General features: G+C 41.4%; 1 protein-coding gene across 13 annotated transcripts in view; it reads right to left on the bottom strand.

Moving 5' to 3' along the window:
• The window catches only part of fam13c (family with sequence similarity 13 member C), a 95,973-nt gene that overhangs the window by 8,788 nt on the left and 67,808 nt on the right, over positions 1–19,377 (bottom strand). For all 13 annotated transcript variants that reach the window (XM_059947402.1, XM_059947404.1, XM_059947403.1 and 10 more), the window contains 4 exons: positions 18,811–19,021; positions 10,934–11,072; positions 9,118–9,199; positions 2,615–2,808 (listed from right to left, as the gene is read on the bottom strand). In XM_059947402.1, the coding sequence (XP_059803385.1) occupies positions 2,615–2,808; positions 9,118–9,199; positions 10,934–11,072; positions 18,811–19,021 (626 nt within the window). The remainder of the gene's footprint in view (positions 1–2,614; positions 2,809–9,117; positions 9,200–10,933; positions 11,073–18,810; positions 19,022–19,377) is intronic.

Genomic DNA, 19,377 nt, shown 5'->3' with positions numbered 1-19,377 from the left:
CTTTCAAAGTCAAAATCGAGTTTATCATCTGCACAAGTACATGTATGCACCAGAGCAATTAAAAATCTACTTGCAGCAGCATCACAGGCATATCAATTATATGCAACTTTTACAAAAAACACAATTAGAACAAAAAGTCCATCTTAGTGCAAAGTGGTCATTGTGTTGCTAAGTACCAAACATGGGTATGTGGGATATTCTGCCATGGGGAACAACATCTCATAATGGGTACGTTTATAATAGTTCTTCCTTAGGTAATGAATAAAGTATGAATAAATGAGATTCTGAAGATGATAGAAATCCAAAGCAACACACACACACACACACACACACACACACACACACACACACACACACACACACACACACACAATGCCAGAGGAACTTAGGTCAGGCAGCATTTATGGAGAGGAATAAACAGTTGACATTTGGGACCAAGATCCTTCATCAGGACAGGAGAGGAAGGGGAAAGAAGCCAGAATAAGGTGGTGGGTGGAGTGGAAGGAGTGCAAGCTGGGAGGTGATAGTTGGAAGAGGCAAAGAACTGACTGGAGAGAAAACTGGACTGTGGAAGAAAGGGAAGGAGTAGGGACACAAGAGGAAGGTGATAGGCAGGTGAGGAGAAGAGAAGGGGTATGAGAGAATAGGGAATGAAAAGAGAGAGAAGGGAGAGGGGAGAAATGATGGCAAGCTTTAGAGAAATCAATGTTCATGCCTTAAGACTGGTGGCTACTCAAGAAAGAATTTGGATTCTTGTTCCTCCAACCTGAGCATGGCCTCATTGTGGCAGCAGAAGAATGAGTAAATCTATTGGATTCAGGGTTTGCTGCAATGGAATCAGTAATTGGGCTAAGACAGATGACAGGCATGATGTTTACAATGTGCCCTGAAGGTGATATTTGTGGGGCAGATTCCACTGCCAAAGTGTCATCTACTTTACTTGGTCCATCTCTTGACACCTCCCTCCACTTTCTTGATCTCTCTGCCTCTATCTCTGGAGATAAACATTCAACCAACATCTTTTATAAACCTACTGATTCCCATAGTTACCTCAACTATACCTCTTCCCACCCAATCTGTGAAAATGCTATTTTCTTGTCTCAGATTCTTTGCCCCCACAGCATCTGTTCCCTGGACATGGATTTCCATTTCAGGACATCATATAACCATATATCAATCACAGCACAGAAACAGGCCATCTCGGCCCTCCTAGTCCGTGCCGAACTCTTAATCTCACCTAGTCCCACCTACCTGCACTCAGCCCATAACCCTCCACTCCTTTCCTGTCCATATACCTATCCAATTTTACCTTAAATGACACAACTGAACTGGCCTCTACTACTTCTACAGGAAGCTCATTCCACACAGCTATCACTCTCTGAGTAAAGAAATACCCCCTCATGTTTCCCTTAAACTCCTGCCCCCTAACTCTCAAATCATGTCCTCTCGTTTGAATCTCCCCTACTCTCAATGGAAACAGCCTATTCACGTCAACTCTATCTATCCCTCTCAAAATTTTAAATACCTCAATCAAATCCCCCCTCAACCTTCTATGCTCCAATGAATAGAGACCTAACTTGTTCAACCTTTCTCTGTAACTTAAGTGCTGAAACCCAGGTAACATCCTAGTAAATTGTCTCTGCACTCTCTCTAATTTATTGATATCTTTCCTATAATTCGGTGACCAGAACTGCACACAATATTCTAAATTTAGCCTTACCAATGCCTTGTACAATTTTAATATTACATTCCAACTTCTGTACTCAATGCTTTGATTTATAAAGGCCAGCGTTCCAAAAGCCTTCTTCACCACCCTATCTACATGAGACTCCACCTTCAGGGAACTATGCACTGTTATTCCTAGATCTCTCTGTTCCTCTGCATTCTTCAATGCCCTACCATTTACCCTGTATGTTCTATTTGGATTATTCCTGCCAAAATGTAGAACCTCACACTTCTCAGCATTAAACTCCATCTGCCAACGTTCAGCCCATTCTTCTAACCGGCATAAATCTCCCTGCAAGCTTTGAAAACCCACCTCCTTATCCACAACACCTCCTACCTTAGTATCATCGGCATCGGAGATGCCCTCACATTCCCATTCCAACATGTTGGTCCATGGCCTCCTCTTGTTCCAAGATGAAGCCACCCTCAGGGTGGAGAAGCAACACCTTATACTCCATCTGGGTAACCTCCAACCTGATGGCATGAATATCAATTTCTCCTTCAGGTAAACAAATTCCAGCCTCCTTCCTCTATTCCCCACTCTGACCTTTTACTTCTCACTTGCCTATTACTTCCCTTGGAATCCCTCCTCCTTCCCTTTCTCCTATGGTCCACTCTACTCTCCTATCAGATTCTTTCTTCTCCAGCCCTTGACCTTTTCCACCCACCAGGCTTCACGTATCACCTTCCAGCTATCCTTTCTTCCCACCCCTCCTTTTTATTCTGGGTTCTTCCCCCTTCTCAGTCCTGAAGAAGGACCTCGACTCGAAACGTCGACTATTTGACCCTATCTAACCTCTGTTGTTCTTGTGTTATTTCCTGTGCTAGATACTGTCAATTGGTTTGGTCAGACTGTTAAAACAGCCATTGTTTTACAAAGTTGAAATACCTTAACATCTTCTGGAAGGCCAAGCATTTCCTGCTTTTCTTTCAATTTCTTCATCACTATTTGTACAGTCTCTTCCACTCTTGGCTTCTGTTGAAATTCTGAGGAATGCTGATTGTTCTCTTTGTCAGATAGAAGACTGGTTCGATGTCTATGCCGCCTATTATTCTCCTCCTCAGAGATCTTTAGTTTCAGTTCTATGAAACCAGACATAAAAATACTCACAATGAATAATAACATTTTACAAATAGTGCCTTAGTAAATTATCCCAAACCACTTCAAAACAACATTATCAGACAAACATCATTGTTATGACATTCACCCTTGAAGATCTTTTGTAGAAACAACATATACTGCTTTGCAAGATGATTTTGTACGTATGTTTCTGGTTGAATTGAAATTTTTAACTTTAAAATAGTGTTTGATGAGACTAATAGATGAATGGTAAAGATTACAAGCTAGTCAGGACCAGATGTCATCAGTCATTACTGTCTATTTCTATTACTGTCTGTGATAGTATCCTCTCACAATATACAAAAACTGCAGTGAACTGTCAGGTTAGCAGAAAAGGTCATTGGCTGCTGTCTACCATCACTGCAGGCCTTGTATGTTTCCAGGACAAAGATGCAGGCAAGAAAATTCATTGTGGACACTACCTACCCCACAAACAGCCTTTTCCGAAAGCTTCCTTCTGGGAAGCGTTATGGCTAGTAAAACAAAAACATCATGCCACCTTAAAGTTCTTTCCCCCAGACAGTTAATCTGATTAACCATTCAAGTTATACCACCCCCATCCCCTCTATTTGTCCTCTGTCACTGCACTCCACTGTAAACACTTGAAACCACTTTTTATAATGTTGTTGACATTGTAAATACATGCTGCTCTCCATATATTTATGAACATTTTGTTCCATATCTATACTTTAACCCCTGATTTTATTTATATAGTCAGGGGTTAATAAGTTCCACATGCATTTAGGTGTATATGGTGAATAAAATTAATCCTTGATTCTTGATGTGTTGATGAACCATCCCTGCTCCTTCTGCAGTTTGTTTGTTGAAGACCTGTTGGGATCAGTAACTGGAGCTGCAGCTCATTTGAGGTTGGCCTGTGGGCATGGATGACTCAGAGATTCAATTTATAGATGAGCCAGAATTTCTATTGTGATCCTGAATGACATTCTACCCAGAGCCAACTCTGCTAAAAATAGGTTAACTGATTTTCCAGCAAGTTTTCTGTTTGCAAAATGAAATGGTTTAACCCCATTGTCTCATGTTTTTCAGTATGGATCAAAATGCAATGAAACAGTTTATAAGGAAACTTTGTTTCTTTTTAATCTCCACTTCCCAGGCTTAAGCAAGGGGACTGTAGCAGAATGGCTGCAACTGGGAAAGTTGCCATTTGGCCCATCAATTCTAGGGCAGTACAAGTACAATCCAGCAAGATCCACTGTCTCCCTCTCCTCAAAGCTGCACACCTTCCTTGAACACTACAATAGAATCTGCCTCCACTACTAACCACCTTAACTGAACCTGCAAACTTTAACCACTCACCATGTCAAAATATTTTTCCTTATTTGGTTCTTGAACATTTGTCTTCAATCTTCATCTCCCAGTTGTTAAACCTCAATCAGCCGTAACATGCTCTGTCTCCCCTGCCTGCACCCTTCACAACTTTAAAACACTCATATCAGATTCCCTTCCTTTGTTCTGAGAATATGCATTCTCTCCAAAGCCTTTACATTCTAAATGTGACAGCAATCTGGACTCAACTCAACCTGTTACTGCAACAGTGGTTTATAAAGACTCATCGTGACTTGAGTACCTTTGTGTTTTAGTTGTCAATTTATAAAGCCTAATTTCTCAAATTGCTCTGTTTCCAGTTACTTGGCTAACTTTCTATCCATGACACTACAATTTCTTTTATTCCATGACCTATAATATGGATCACATGCCCATTATGTGGGATCTTTGGAATTCTATATATACAATTCACCATATTTTCCTCAATGACCATCTCTCTTTCAAAAAAACTCTGAAAGATAATTTGCTTTAACAAATTCATCCTGGATTTCTCTGATCCATCCACACTTGTCCAAGTGACAGCTAACACTGTTCTTGATAGCTTCTCAAACTCCCCCATCAACAAGTTTAAAGCAACTGGTCTGTAGTTACTGGGTCTGTACCTACACCTTCTCTTCGCACAAAGATATACCATTTGTGTCTTTCCTGTCCTCAGGCACTACTCTTGAATCTATATTTGCCTGGAAAGTTATGGGCAGGTTCTCTGTAAGTTTTCTTCCTCACTTCCCATAACAAGCTGTATCTATTCCATCTGGATAGATATCGTATCCATTACATGTGGCTAGTTTATCCAGTACCTCCATTTTAAATTTTTAGCTCTTCCAAAATTTCACTACAGCTTTCCTTAAGATTCTATCCTTGATGAAAACTGATGTGAAGTTTCAAATGGGTACTTCAGCCATGCCCTTGACTTGGTTTCCTTTTTGTCATTTCATCATTCTTTTTCTCACAATTTTTTTATTCTTCTATAGGTTTATTTTATGTATATGTTTCTATATTTAATGTAAGTTTTCATTGTACCTTTTCATTATGACAATAAAGTCAACATTGCAAGTTGATAGGATGGTTAAGAAGACATATCTTGTATTGGTCTTCATTAGGAACAATGAGGAAATGCTGCAGCTCTATAAAACTCTGGTTAGACCACACTTAGAGTGTTTTGTTCAATTCTGGCTCTTCTTTCTGATCTATTTCACTTTATCTTCTTGGTGCTCTTCACAGTTCTAGTTTTAATTTCCCCACCCTGCTCGTTCATGAACATTTACCTAGAGTGTAACGCAAATATGTATCTATTATTACATTACAGTTTTGCCTGGCAAGTTTTGACTTCAGTTTTCTGGGCTTGGTCTGTTCTCATCCCATTGAAAGTGGCATTTCTCCAACTGACTATACTTACCTTACCATTGCTATTCTAAACATTCTGATGTTATGAGTCCTGTGCCCTAGATGTTTCCCCAGTGATATTCCCTCCATTTGCAATTACTTGAATATTTTCCAGATCTAAGCAATTGTTCTGATCCATGAAGTTTGGCTGAACCCACTTCAGCAAAAGGCTCACTCCACGCCTGCTCTTTGCTCCTTGGGTGTTGTTATTCTAGTCTAATTGTTGACTATCAGTAAGAGTATAAAGATTACACTATATATCAACCAAAACAATGTGTATATTGTATATGCATGGGCCAAAGTAGATTACTGAAGGAGAGTCTTTAACCTTTGGTACTTCAAGATCTAAAAACACCCAATAAATAACTAGATAGATTATCGCTCTGCTTTGGAGTGGAATATTTTGATAATGCAACAACAACAAACAGCTACTCATAACCCAGATGATTTTGCTTTTTATGTGCTGTGTGACTAGTCAGCTTTCTCAAGTTTTTTAAAAGATTTGGTACTAATGGTAATTTTCTAAGAATGGAATGTTTCATCGGTTTGCTGCTAAGATCTCTGCAGAAATTTGCTCTTGGTATAGTGCCACCTGGTGCCAGGTAAATAACCTCTTCCTAGAATGCCATAAGACAAAGGAGATGGTTATTGACTTCAGTAAAACCTGCACCACTCACATCCCCCTTCACGTCAGTGGCACAGCAGTGGAAACAGAGAACAACTTCAAATTCCTGAGAGTGCACACCTCGCACAATCTCTAAAAGTCCCAGATCACATCTTTTACAGTCAGAAAGCTCACCAACGCCTTTACTTTCTGAGGAGGCTGAATAGAGTTGGACTATCCACATCAACACTCACAAGCTTTTACAGATGGACAGTGGAGAGGATCCTAACAAGCTGCATCACCGTGTTGTACTGGAAAGCACTGCTGCGGACAGGAGGGCTGTGCAGCGGGTAGTTAAAACTGTCGAACACATCACTGGCACCAGCCTGCCCACCAGCAAGGACATGTATACAGAAAGGTACTGGAAAACGGCCAGCTACATCATGAAGGATCCCACCCACCCTGTTCATGGGCTGTTTGTTCCACTCCCATCAGGGAGGAGGCTATGCAGCATCCATGCCAGGACCACCAAACTCAAAAACAGTTACTTCCCTTAAGTCGTCAGGCTGACCAACACCTTCACCCATCAACCCTGACAAGGGAAATTAGGGATAGTATCAAGTCCAAAGAAGAAACATATAAAGTAGCAAAAAAAAAGTGGCACACCCGAGGACTGGGAGAAATTCAGAGACCAGCAGAGGAGGACAAAGGGCTTAATTAGGAAAAGGAAAAAAGATTATGAGAGAAAGCTGGCAGGGAACATAAAAACTGACCGTAAAAGCTTTTATAGATATGTGAAAAGAAAAAGATTGGTCAAGACAAATGTAGGTCCTTTACAGTCAGAAACAGGTGAATTGATCATAGGGAACAAAGACATGGCAGACCAATTGAATAACTACTTTGGTTCTGTCTTCACTAAGGAGGACATAAATAATCTTCTGGAAATGGTAAGGGACCGAGGGTCTAATGAGATGGAGGAACTGAGGGAAATACATGTTAGTAGGGAAGTGGTGTCAGGTAAATTGAAGGGATTAAAGGCAGATAAATCCCCAGGGCCAGATGGTCTGCATCCCAGAGTGCTTAAGGAAGTAGCCCAAGAAATAGTGGATGCATTAGTGATAATTTTTCAAAACTCCTTAGATTCTGGATTAGTTCCTGAGGATTGGAGGGTGGCTAATGTAACCCCATTTTTTAAAAAAGGAGGGAGAGAGCAACCGGAGAATTATAGACCGGTTAGTCTGACATTGGTGGTGGGGAAAATGCTAGAGTCGGTTATCAAAGATGTGATTTGGAAAGAGGTGAAATCATAGGACAAAGTCAGCATGGATTTGTGAAAGGAAAATCACGTCTGACGAATCTTATAGAATTTTTTGAAGATGTAACTAGTAGAGTGGATGGGGGAGAGCCAGTGGTTGTGGTAATATTTAGATTTTCAAAAGGCTTTTGACAAGGTCCCACACAGGAGATTAGTGTGCAAACTTAAAGCACACGGTATTGGGGGTATGATATTAATGTGGATGGAGAATTGGTTGGCAGACAGGAAGCAAAGAGTGGGAGTAAACGGGACCTTTTCAGAATGGCAGGCAGTGACTAGTGGGGTACTGCAAGGCTCAGTGCTGGGACCCCAGTTGTTTACAATATATATAAATGATTTAGATGAGGGAATTAAATGCAGCACCTCCAAGTTTGCGGATGACACGAAGCTGGGCAGCAGTGTTAGCTGTGAGGAGGATGCTAAGAGGATGTAGGGTAACTTGGATAGGTTAGGTGAGTGGGCAAATTCATGGCAGATGCAATTTAATGTGGATAAATGTGAGGTTATCCATTTTGGTTGCAAGAACAGGGAAACAGATTATTATCTGATTGGTGGCCGATTAGGAAAAGGGGAGATGCAACGAGAACTGGGTGTCATTGTACACCAGTCATTGAAGGTGGGCATGCAGGTACAGCAGGTGGTGAAAAAGGCAAATGGTATGTTGGCATTCATAGCAAAAGGATTTGAGTACAGGAGCAGGGAGGTTCTACTGCAGTTGTACAAGGCCTTGGTGAGACCGCACCTAGAATATTGTGTGCAGTTTTGGTCCCCTAATCTGAGGAAAGACATTCTTGCCATAGAGGGAGTACAGAGAAGGTTCACCAGATTGATTCCTGGGATGGCAGGACTTTCATATGAAGAAAGACTGGATCGACTAGGCTTATACTCACAGGAATTTAGAAGATTGAGGGGGGATCTTATTGTAACGTATAAAATTCTAAAGGGATTGGACAGGCTAGATGCAGGAAGATTGTTTCCGATGTTGGGGAAGTCCAGAATGAGGGGTCACAGTTTAAGGATAAAGGGGAAGCCTTTCAGGACCGAGATGAGGAAAAACTTCTTCACACAGAGAGTGGTGAATCTGTGGAATTCTCTGCCACAGGAAACAGTTGAGGCTGGTTCATTGGCTATATTTAAGAGGAAGTTAGATATGGCCCTTGTGGAGAGAAAGCAGGTACAGGGTTCTGAGTTGGATGATCAGCCATGATCATACTGAATGGCGGTGCAGGCTCGAAGGGCTGAATGGCCTACTCCTGCACCTATTTTCTATGTTTCTAACCCACCCCACCTCCCCCCATCACCACTACATACACATCACCTAGAGTTAATTTATGTAGTCTATGTATATCATAGTTCCTTGTACATTGCATTTTATAGGATTACTTTTATATTTATATATATTGTGCTCCTATTTTTTTCTATTGTGGTCTTTTTATTTATTGTTTAATAATGCTGCATCGGATCTGGAGTAACAATTATTTCATTCTCCTTTACATCTGTGTCCTGAAGAATGACAACAATCTGGAATCTTGATGCATTGAACCTCACCTCTGAAAGTTACTAATTCACAATGAATTCACAAATTGCATGCAACCACACTGAGGCAGTAAACGTATGTACCTTTTAACTGCTTACGGGCCCTTGTTAGGTCATTCATCCACTTCAAGACTTCTGGATCAGCAACTTTATCACTATGGGAGGGCTAAAAACATAACAATTGGGAGTTATCCTACAATTCTTAATTACGTGCTCTATGTAACAGACTTAAGGACTGTTAAACATTTGCTGAAACATAGTGGAATTAGATAAATGACTGTAATGATTATGACTGTGTGGCTAAGCACAGCTCCAGTGCCATACTTAAATTTGCTGACAACACCATTGTCAGGGTTGGCCAAATCAAAAGTGGTGACCAATCAGCATATAGGAGGCAGAGTGAAAATCTGACTGAGTGGCGCCATGACAACAGCCTCTCACTCAATGTCAGCACAACCAAAAAGCTGATTATTGCCTTCATGGAAATATTCTCAGGTCTGAACATCTCTCATAAGTGTGAAACATTACCCAAAGATAAGGATAGTAACAAGATATAGGAATATAGAGACTCAAAAGTTTGCAGACAGTTTAATGTGGTTAAGTGTGAAGTTGCTTCTTTTTGAAAAATCACAGGAAACAGTATTAGTTTTGTGGTGCAACATTTAAATTTCTGTAGCTTGCTGAAAAAGCTGAAGACTAAACAGGCATACTGGATCCCTTGACTTCGAGGAAGCATGGAATTAAAAAAAGGAAGGAAATGGTACTAGACCTTTATATACTACCCCACCAGGAGCACTACAGACAGTTGCGGGCACCAAAGTTTTGAAATGAAGTCAATGTGTTAGGAAGTACAGAGACAATTCAGAAGAACTCTACTGTACATGAATGATTTCAGTGATGCCGAGAGACTGGAGAAGCTGAGTTTATTGTCCTCAGAAGATTTGCCAAGGTTTTCGAAAATCCTGGAAGAGTTTGATACAGATTTGTTAAGGGCAAACTAACGGAGGGATGATAAGAAGAGAACACAGATTTAAGATTAGCAAAAGCAGCAGCATAATACAAAGTTGATAGCAGGAAAGGACATTGTTGATGGAACGGACCATGAACCCATAAACACTGCCTCACTTTTTGCACAACTTTTTTGAATATTTCTTACTGTAGCAAAGTAATTTCTTATGTATTGCACTGAACTTCAGCTGCAAAACAACAGATCTCACAACATAGGTCAGTGATAGTAAACCTGATTCTGATGATAATGGCACTGGGAGAAAGATACACAGTGAATGATAATAGCAGGAAATGCTCTATCTAAAAGTCAGTGCATTCAGTAATTGTTTTCAAAAGTGAATTTAACAAATATTTAAGGGGAGAGATTTAAAGGCCTGAGGAAAAGAGCAGGGAATGTAAGCGCTGACAAAGAGTCAGTGAAAACATATCGAGTCAAATGGCCTCTTCCATCACTTTATCACTCTAAAACTTTGTGAGTGTGGCATCCGTTAGTCTCGCGAGACCATGGATCTGCGTCCTCTCCAGGGCACAGGCCTGGACAAGTTTGTATGGAAGACCGGCAGTTGCCCATGCAGCGAGTCTCCCCTCTCCACGCCACTGATGTTGTCCAAGGGAAGGGCAAGGGCCAATACAGCTTGGCACCAGTGTTGTCGCAGGAGTTGCCAGAACGAGGTTGAAGGCAACGTCAGACTGCCTTAGGGACTCCAGCTCTGGATTTGTCCTCAGGGTTTATGTATTTTGTGTACTGATTTTCTTTCAATAGTCAGTAAAAAAAGATTTTTTGATCAGACTAATCCGTTTGAAAGCCACCAGTACTGGGTTTACACAAATACTTTGGGTATAGCATCCCCAAAATTATTATTAAATCTAATTTATTTTTTAAATCACATACCCGATATTTCTTCTCTTGCTCAAATTTTTCTTCATACTTCCGGATTTTCTTTCTCAGATTCTGGATCTGTTTGGTTAGTTGCATAACCAACACTGGACCATTTTCAGTCTCAGAATTAACTAATGAAGAATTTCTTGGCCTTTAGAGAACAGTAAAATAAAGGGGAAATGCTTGGTCAGAGGTTAGGAGTACTCTTCGTGCATACTCAAATATCCTTGTCACCAATTTGCTCATAATCAAACAAAATAACATCTTTTCAATATGTTCTGCATACAGGAGCAAACACTGTTTTTTTTACAAATGATTACAGGACTCAGAATATTTTATTTTTAAGAGAGATACAGTTCTCTTAGCCCATGAGCCTTTTCTGCCCAATTACACCCATGTGATCAGTTAACCAATACCTTTGAACTGTGGGAGGAAACCGAAGCACCTGGAGGAAACCCATGTTGTCACAGGGAAAATGTACGAACTCCTAACAGACAGCAGCAGGAATTAAACCCTAAATGTTGGCGCTGTAAAGTGTTATGCAAATGTGCCGCCCATTTGGTTTCAGTTGTTTAGAGGAGGCCACATTGTGTGCATTGAATGTAGTAGACCAGGATGGCAGAGGTGCCATTGATCCTCTGCCTCATCTGGACAAAATGTTTAGTTCCTGGGGAAGGTGACACATCCTTTGGTTCCAATGAGACATGCCAGGGAGGAGGGAAAGGTGAAGGGAATGAGGAGGGATGAGGGGACTAAGGAGTAGGAGATGGGGGAGGGGGGATGTGTGTCAGAAACAAAGGGGGGGGATTATGTGCTTGGTGGTAGAGCTGGCAAAGGATGATGTGATGGATGCAGAGAGGTGAAAGACAATGACCATGGAACAGAAAGGGGCAAAGACTCAGCAGGCCAAGCTGCAGCTATACAAACAGGTCTGGGACCCTTCGTCAGAAGTGTTCCAACCAAGGGATATGGACCTGAAATGTTACTGTTTCGTTCTTTATTGATTGGTGGGAAACTGAAGGCAAAGCTTTAATGATATTCAGGATGAAGCAGGAAGATGCAACACAAGAATCACACAGAAACAATAGCAGTAGGTCCTTAGCATACTTTTGAGGACATACAGTGAGCGAGAGGAAGGAGCTTAAGGCTAGTAAGGGATGGCTGGCTAGCTATGTAAAGTGCTACAGCCTCAAGACCTTAAATATCATGGGAGAATTGGGATCGGCTGATGCCGAGGCGGCATCAACGTTCCCAGAAGAGCTACAATGGTTGCGTCTGTACTGAACATGTACAGACTATTTTTTCTTGTCATTATTCCCTAAACAATACAGTATAACAACTACTTACATAGCATTAACATTGTATTAGGTATTATAAGTAATCTAGAGATGATTTAAAGTATATAGGAGGATGTGCGTAGATTATATGCAAATACTATGCCATTTTATATAAGGGACTTGAGCATCCACATTTTTTGGTATCCGCGTGGGGGGGGGGGGGGGGTTCCCGGAACCAATCACCCGCAGATAAGGAGGACCGACTGTATGTATAAATTTCTGGGTAGAGAATGGTAACTGGAAAACAAATTGCTTAAGCATGGGGAGCAGTTATGATCTCAATGAATCACCCACAAAGGAAGAAACAGAAACAATCACTGCCTTCCAATGAGAACCAAATGGAACTGGAGAAAAAATTATCTACAAGGTCAAAGCAGCAGGTGAACATAATTGAGCAACATGCTCAACACAAATCCAACAGAAACTCCAAGGGGTTGAATGTGCAACAATTCTATAAAAGAGTGTCACCAAAAGAGAAATGAGTCACTGCAAGAAATAAAACACATTCCAAAGGAGCAGGGAAGTGTTGGGGAAAAAACCATTATGTTCATCAATGGAACTGCCAATGACCTTTAAAACAGAAAAACAATGCATTCTGGGAAAAGTGAGGTTGTGTCCACAATGTATTAACAAACTACTGGAATCCAAATTACCTTTGATCAACCATGTGTGAGGTATCTGGAGGTTGTGTGAGGATCATTCTGAATGGGTTTCCTGGACACTGAGTGGAATAAGTTCAGACTTCTTTAAATCAGCTGACTTCACTAAAACTGCAAACAAGTTTCAAACTAATGTTTCTATCTCCAGACTGTAAAAATAGAAAACTGAACGCATGACGTGTCGAAGGCAGATTAAGCAGGTTGCTGATAGTGAGTTTACGTCAAAAGGAGGATTTCAAGCCAAGCAGGCCTTGAGAAGTGAGCTGAACAGACCTAAAGCTGCTCAGATGCTTGAGAAATCAGTGCTGGGATCAGTCATACTGCAGCCGAAAAGGTAGCTATCAACACCCACACTAGAGACAAGGCACAAAAAGAACTATCCAAATAGCAAACAAGAGAAAATCTGCAGGTGCTGGAAATCGAAGTAATACATACAAAATGCTGGAGGAACTCAATAGGTCAGGCAGCATCTATGGAAAAAAGTAAACAGTTGACATTTTGGGCCAAGAGTCTTTATCAGGACTCAAAACTACTCAAGTGGATCAAGTTGAGAACAAGGAATCAGACGACTGCCAACATACTCATTGCCTGACAGGACTTGCAGGGTTGTAACCTAGGACTATGACAGTCCACTGAGTTTTATCTCTAGGGTTCTCCTTGCGCTGCTTGCGAGTGGAGCAAGAAATAGGAATATACTGCAGTTTAATGAGTGGTTAAAGAGCTGGTGTGGGGTGGAGGGTGGTTGTTGGGCTTCAAGTAACATGGAACATTCAGGGGATGTGGAACCTATACAAGGATGGGTTCTATCTAAACTAGTGGACAACCAATACCCTCACAGAGAGCTTGCTATTGCTACTCAAGAGTATTAAACAAGTGTGGCAGGGATTACTTTGCTTTGGCAAAGTAAATAAAAATCAGAGTAAATTTATTATCGAACTACATGTATGTAGCCATATACTACCCTGAGATTAATTCTCTTGCAGGCATTTATAGGAAAATAAAGATACAATAGAATTTACGAAAATCTATTCATAAAACAAAGACTGACCAGCACCAATATGATAAAGACAAGTTGTGCAAATAAAATAAATGAACGAATAAAGGAAGGGAAAAATGAATGAACAAAGAAACAAAATGGAGAACGAGTTGTAGAGTCCTTGAAAGTGAGTAAATAGGTTGTGAAATCAGTTCAGAGGTGAGGAATATAAAGGAAGGAGAAAAACAGGGGATCAGGAGAGCTAAAAGGGGCCATGAAATGTCCTTGGCAAGTAGACTGAAAGAGAATCCTCGGGCATTTTATACTGTGCATAACTAAAAAGTAAGGTAACTAAGTCCCCAGGGCTTGATAGGATCTACCTCGGGTTATTGAGAGAGGCAAGAGAGGAAATTGCTGGCACCTTTGACAGAGATTTTGTATCTTCTTTAGTCACAGGTGAAGTCCTGGAAGAGTGGAGAATATCCAGTGTTGTTCCTTCGTTTAAGAAGGGAAATAGGATAAACCTGGAAATTATAGGACGATGAGCCTTGCACCATGGATCAGAGTCGGGATCAGGTTTATTATCACTGACATGGCATGAACTTTGTTTTGCAGCAGCAGTACAGTGTAATACATAAAAACTTTAATGAGTTACAATAAGAAATACATGTATATAAATAAATACTGCAAGAAAAGGATCAAAATTGTGAGATTGTGTCCATGGATTCAGAAATCTGATGGTAGAGAGGAAGAAGCTGTCCCTAAAGTGCCTTCAGGTTCCTGTCACTCCTCCCTGACAACTGGAAAAGCAAACTGTACTTCTCATGGGGGGGGGGGGGGCAGTGTAAATGCTTCAGTCACAGAGTAACAAATTAGAAGGACTCTGGATCTATACAAGAGTAATCCAGCCATCCTCATGCCTCTCCCTTCTCATCATAGGCCTGCAAATACATCCCTTTCACATGGTTATCAATACCCTTCTGAACACAAACATTTAATCTGCCACCAATGAAGCTCCTGGCTGAGCATACCAAATTCCACCCGGTAATTGGAAGGCTTATCAGATGTGGAGAGGTAGTCTTCATGTTAAGCTGAGGATCTATGACTTAACTGTATGGTGCCAAAGAAGATTTCTCTTCAATATAGCATTTCTACTCACAAACAATAATTGACAATTACTCAGGTGACAATTCCGACGATATGTAAGTGCTTTGACTCGATTTCATGGACGATCTGGTGCATACATTGTAAACAGTGCCTGACATATCATCTACCTAGATGAATTTATCAGGTATCTTTCCAACTGCATGATTTTATGCTATAATTGTTAGATTAGAAATACGATTGGCAACAAATTGAAGGCATTTAGTATGTTCCTAACTGTCCAAAAAGATTGATGAAATGATCATATGTACCAGAACAATGAGAAAAACATTAATATTTAAATAAAGATTCTCTTTGTGTTCGACCCTTTTGGAAACTTCTATTTCACTGCCTGGTTTGGCACTACGCTGGGAACAAATTGTGCTACTACTTAAATGACAAAATTATTTAAAAGAGCACTAGATTCAGATTGATTGTTTTCCGGCAAAACCCAACCTGAACACTGGTGAGTAAGTTACTGGTAAACAAGTGCTCTCCATTATTACACTGATGTCCAAGGGCAGACTGATGGAATTGATGTCTGGCCAGATGTCGAGCCCAGAGGGAGTGAAAGCTGATAAGTGTGGATGCAAGTTTCCACAGCAGACTTAAGGCAAAGTTGAGGTACTAGAAGTCAGCGGTCTTTGTCATAACCTGCATATGTGATCCAAAGATCACTTCAGTATCAAGGTCACAAATAGTCTGTTTCATATACTTGCCAGGAAAACGTGGCTGAAAAATGATGGCTTCAGTGTTTATCCAATGTAGTTATCTGCTTTATCTATACAAGTGAGAAACAATAGATGCATCAGGAGAGTCTATGGTTAGGTATAATTGGGTACTGCAGTACTGTCAGTATACAAGTGGAACCTCCAGTGGGTCTGGATGATATCTTAAGGCTGACGTGATTGACTGGTTGTCCATCGTTTGGAACAATGACAGATTCGTGCAGTTCTAAAGTGTAAACATTTTTGCACTGGGGCAGTTCCACTCTGTCAACTGTTGAAGTCAGGGTCCAGTGGTACAAGTACTCATCAACTGGAGAATTCCTTATACAAGGCTGGTATATATGGTTGAGAAGTAGAGGTGACCGAGAATGGTCCCGTAGGGGCAGGTGCAGGTCAATAAGATATTGCAGAATTTCTGGCTTGACGGGGCAGGTAACAGTGGGACCAGGTACATGAAGTAATGCTGGAGGATCGGGTAAACAATATCTACCATGGGTAGAAATAGATCTGGGAGAAAACAGCAAGTTCAAGAGACTGAGGTGAAAATATGGTTGGAGATGAGGCAGTAGTTGACAAGGACAGGGATCTCGAGGGTTGTTTTTCAGGGGAGAAGTTGAAGAAGAGTTCAGAGAAGGAAATCAATGGAGGAAGTTAGGTCTGTTAGGTGATAGACAAAGTGAAGGCAGTCGATGAGATATTCTCATTCTCAATCAGCCTGATTTTCTTAATTGAGAGTGAATAAAGGCGACGGAGCAGGCACCATGGTGACAACATGAAGTCCAAAAACCAAACTTTGCAGCAGAAATAGAACCCTTAGCTTTTTGAAGTTAAAACCAAGGCATTATACCAAGACATAGTTGATATCAAACACTGCTCATTCCCCACTCCGTAACCTGCAGATTATCAGATTTCTGCAACTTGGAAAGAAATGTAACCAACAATGCAAAACCACACATCCCAAAGCGTTTTTCCAGAAATGCAAAAATGCATAGATCTTTCAAGGTAGCATTTTCAGTAATAACAGCTTACTTACATACCAAAGTCTCACAATAAGCAGTATTATGACCAGATATTTTCTGAATCACCGTGGTGCAGAACGGATGGGACTGCTTGCACCCCCTCTCTCACTTGGAACAGTGTTTAGTGGGGCAAGTGATTTAGCCCATGGTTTCCCAACTCAATCCAGCCCAAGGCAACTCTGGGCACCCAGCAATCCTTCGGTATTGCCCCTGGAGTCTCAACCCAGGTTTGGGAATGGGAGCCGACCTCTGAGACTTATGACTTGGGGACTAGTGTTTTACACACTGAGCCTTGAGACATAGGAGTAGAATTAAGCCATTCAGCCCATCAAATCATGTCATTCCATCATGGCTGATTTATTATCCCTCTCAACCCCATTCTCCTGCCCTCTCCCCGTAACCTTTGATTCCCCTACTCATCAAGAACTTATCAATCTTCACCCTAAATACACACAATGACTTGGCCTCCAAAGCCATCTGTGGCAATGAATTCCATAGATTCGCCACCTCTTGGCTAAAGAAATTCCTCCTCATCTCTGTTCTAAAGGGATGTCCTTGTATTCTGAAGCTGTGCCCTCTAATCCTAGACTCTCCTGTTACAGGAAAAATCCTCTCTACGTCAACAAGGCCCTTCAGTATTCAATAGGTTTCAATGAGACCCCTTACATTCTACTAAGCTCCAGTGATATAGGTTCTGAGTCATCAAACACTCCTCATATGTTAACCCTTTCATTCCTGGGATCAAGTACATACAAAATCATGCAGTTTAATTAGGATAGAGAGAAGGATATTTTGAGGCGGCACCCTCTGCTTCTTGACTCCCTCACTATAGGAAACATCCTCTCCATGTTCACTCTATCTAGGCCTTGCGAGCCTACTACCAAACACATCTTTAACTCTCCCCCACTCTCTGCTTTCCATAGGTCTCATTCCCTTGTCAATTCGTCCCTCCACAATAATCTCCCTCCTGGCACATACCCAAGCAAGCTACCAAAACGCTACACCAACAAGAGTTATCTGAGCAACACACACAAAATGCTAAAGGAACTCAGCAGGCCAGGCAGCATCTATGGAAAAGAGTACAGTTGATGTTTTGGACCAAGACCCTTCAACAGGACCCAACACTTACCCATTTACCTCCTCCCTTTCCTCAATTCAGGGCCCCAAAGTGTCCTTCCATCTGAGGTAGCAACTCACCTGCGAATGTTTTGGGGTAATCTACTTATCCAATGCTCCGAATACAGCCTCCTCTACATTGGTAAAATCCAATGTAAATTGGGGGACCGCTTTGTCGAGCACCTCAGCTCCATTCACCAAGATCAGAATATCCTGGTGGCCAATCATTTTAATTCCTATCCCCATCCCCATTCTGATATGTCAGTCCATGGCTTCCTCTTTCAGCACAATGAGGCCATTCTCAGGTTGGATGAGCAACACCATCTGGGTAGCCTCCAAACTGATGGCATGAACATCGATTTCTCCTTCTGGTAAAAACTTCCCTTCCCCTCTCCTCTTCCATTCCCCACTCTGGCATCTTACCTCTTCTACTCACCAGTCTATCACCTCCCCCTGGTGCCTCTCCCTCATCCCTTTCGCTCATTAGTGCACTCCCCATTCCTATCAGATCCTTTCTTCTCTAGCCCTTTACCTTTCCCATCCATCTGGCTTCACCTATCACCTTATAGCTAATCCTCCTTCCATCTCCCCCAACCTGTTTATTCTGTCATCTTCCCCTTCCTTTCCAGTCACGAAGAAGGGTCTCAGCTCGAAGCATTGACTGTTTATTCATTTCCATAGATGCTACAAGACCTGCTGAGTTCCTCCAGCATTTTGTGTGTTGCTCTTCTTTTAATATTTGATAGGTTTCAATGAGATTTCACCCCCCCCCACCCCCAAACACATTTCCTGCTTGCTTTCTCAGAGTGGTTGATACATGAAAAGCCAAAACACGTCTTTTAAATTAGAGTTGCTTTGATAATGCTATTTGTAATGCATAAATTAATGTAATAAGCTTTAGCTGTCCTCACATGATAAAGAGCTGAGCACTTGGTGGGGATGGAGCAGCCTCTGTATCCAGTACAAATCTTTGACTCTTACTAAAACTCGAGCAGCGCGGCGATATCAGTGGATTGTCTCCTTCAGTGACATGATGCAGCAATCTGCCAGCCCCCAGTGATCGATGGGCTTCCCTTCCACTCTCCGGCTCACTCTGCCAGCTCTCAAAGGCTGGGATCGGCTCTGCAATGTTACAAAGACTGGGTTTAGTGCTCACTCTCTTATCAAGTCATTGGATTAATCATCACCATGCAGAGGGGCAAAAGCAGCAATGTGTCAGTAATCATATGACACATCATGATTCAGAAATGCAATGATCACCACGTAATCCTGAACAAAATGCAAATTCTCAAGATTACCTGGCATGCAAGTTACAAAATATTTACTGCTGAACACAACTATTTTAAATTTTGATGAAAGTGACTTTTTAACCTTTGACACTTGTGCTTATAGTTACAAAATGCAGAGCAGAGCTGAAAAGTGGTAGATGGAGTTCAACCTGGAAAAGTGTGAAGTAATTCATTTTGGAAGGTCACATT

Source organism: Hypanus sabinus, chromosome 22 (genome assembly GCF_030144855.1).
Source record: "Hypanus sabinus isolate sHypSab1 chromosome 22, sHypSab1.hap1, whole genome shotgun sequence".
Classification (NCBI taxonomy): Eukaryota; Metazoa; Chordata; class Chondrichthyes; order Myliobatiformes; family Dasyatidae; genus Hypanus; species Hypanus sabinus.
The sequence above is the reverse complement of the archived record's forward strand: the minus strand, read 5'-3'. Positions and strand labels throughout refer to the sequence as shown.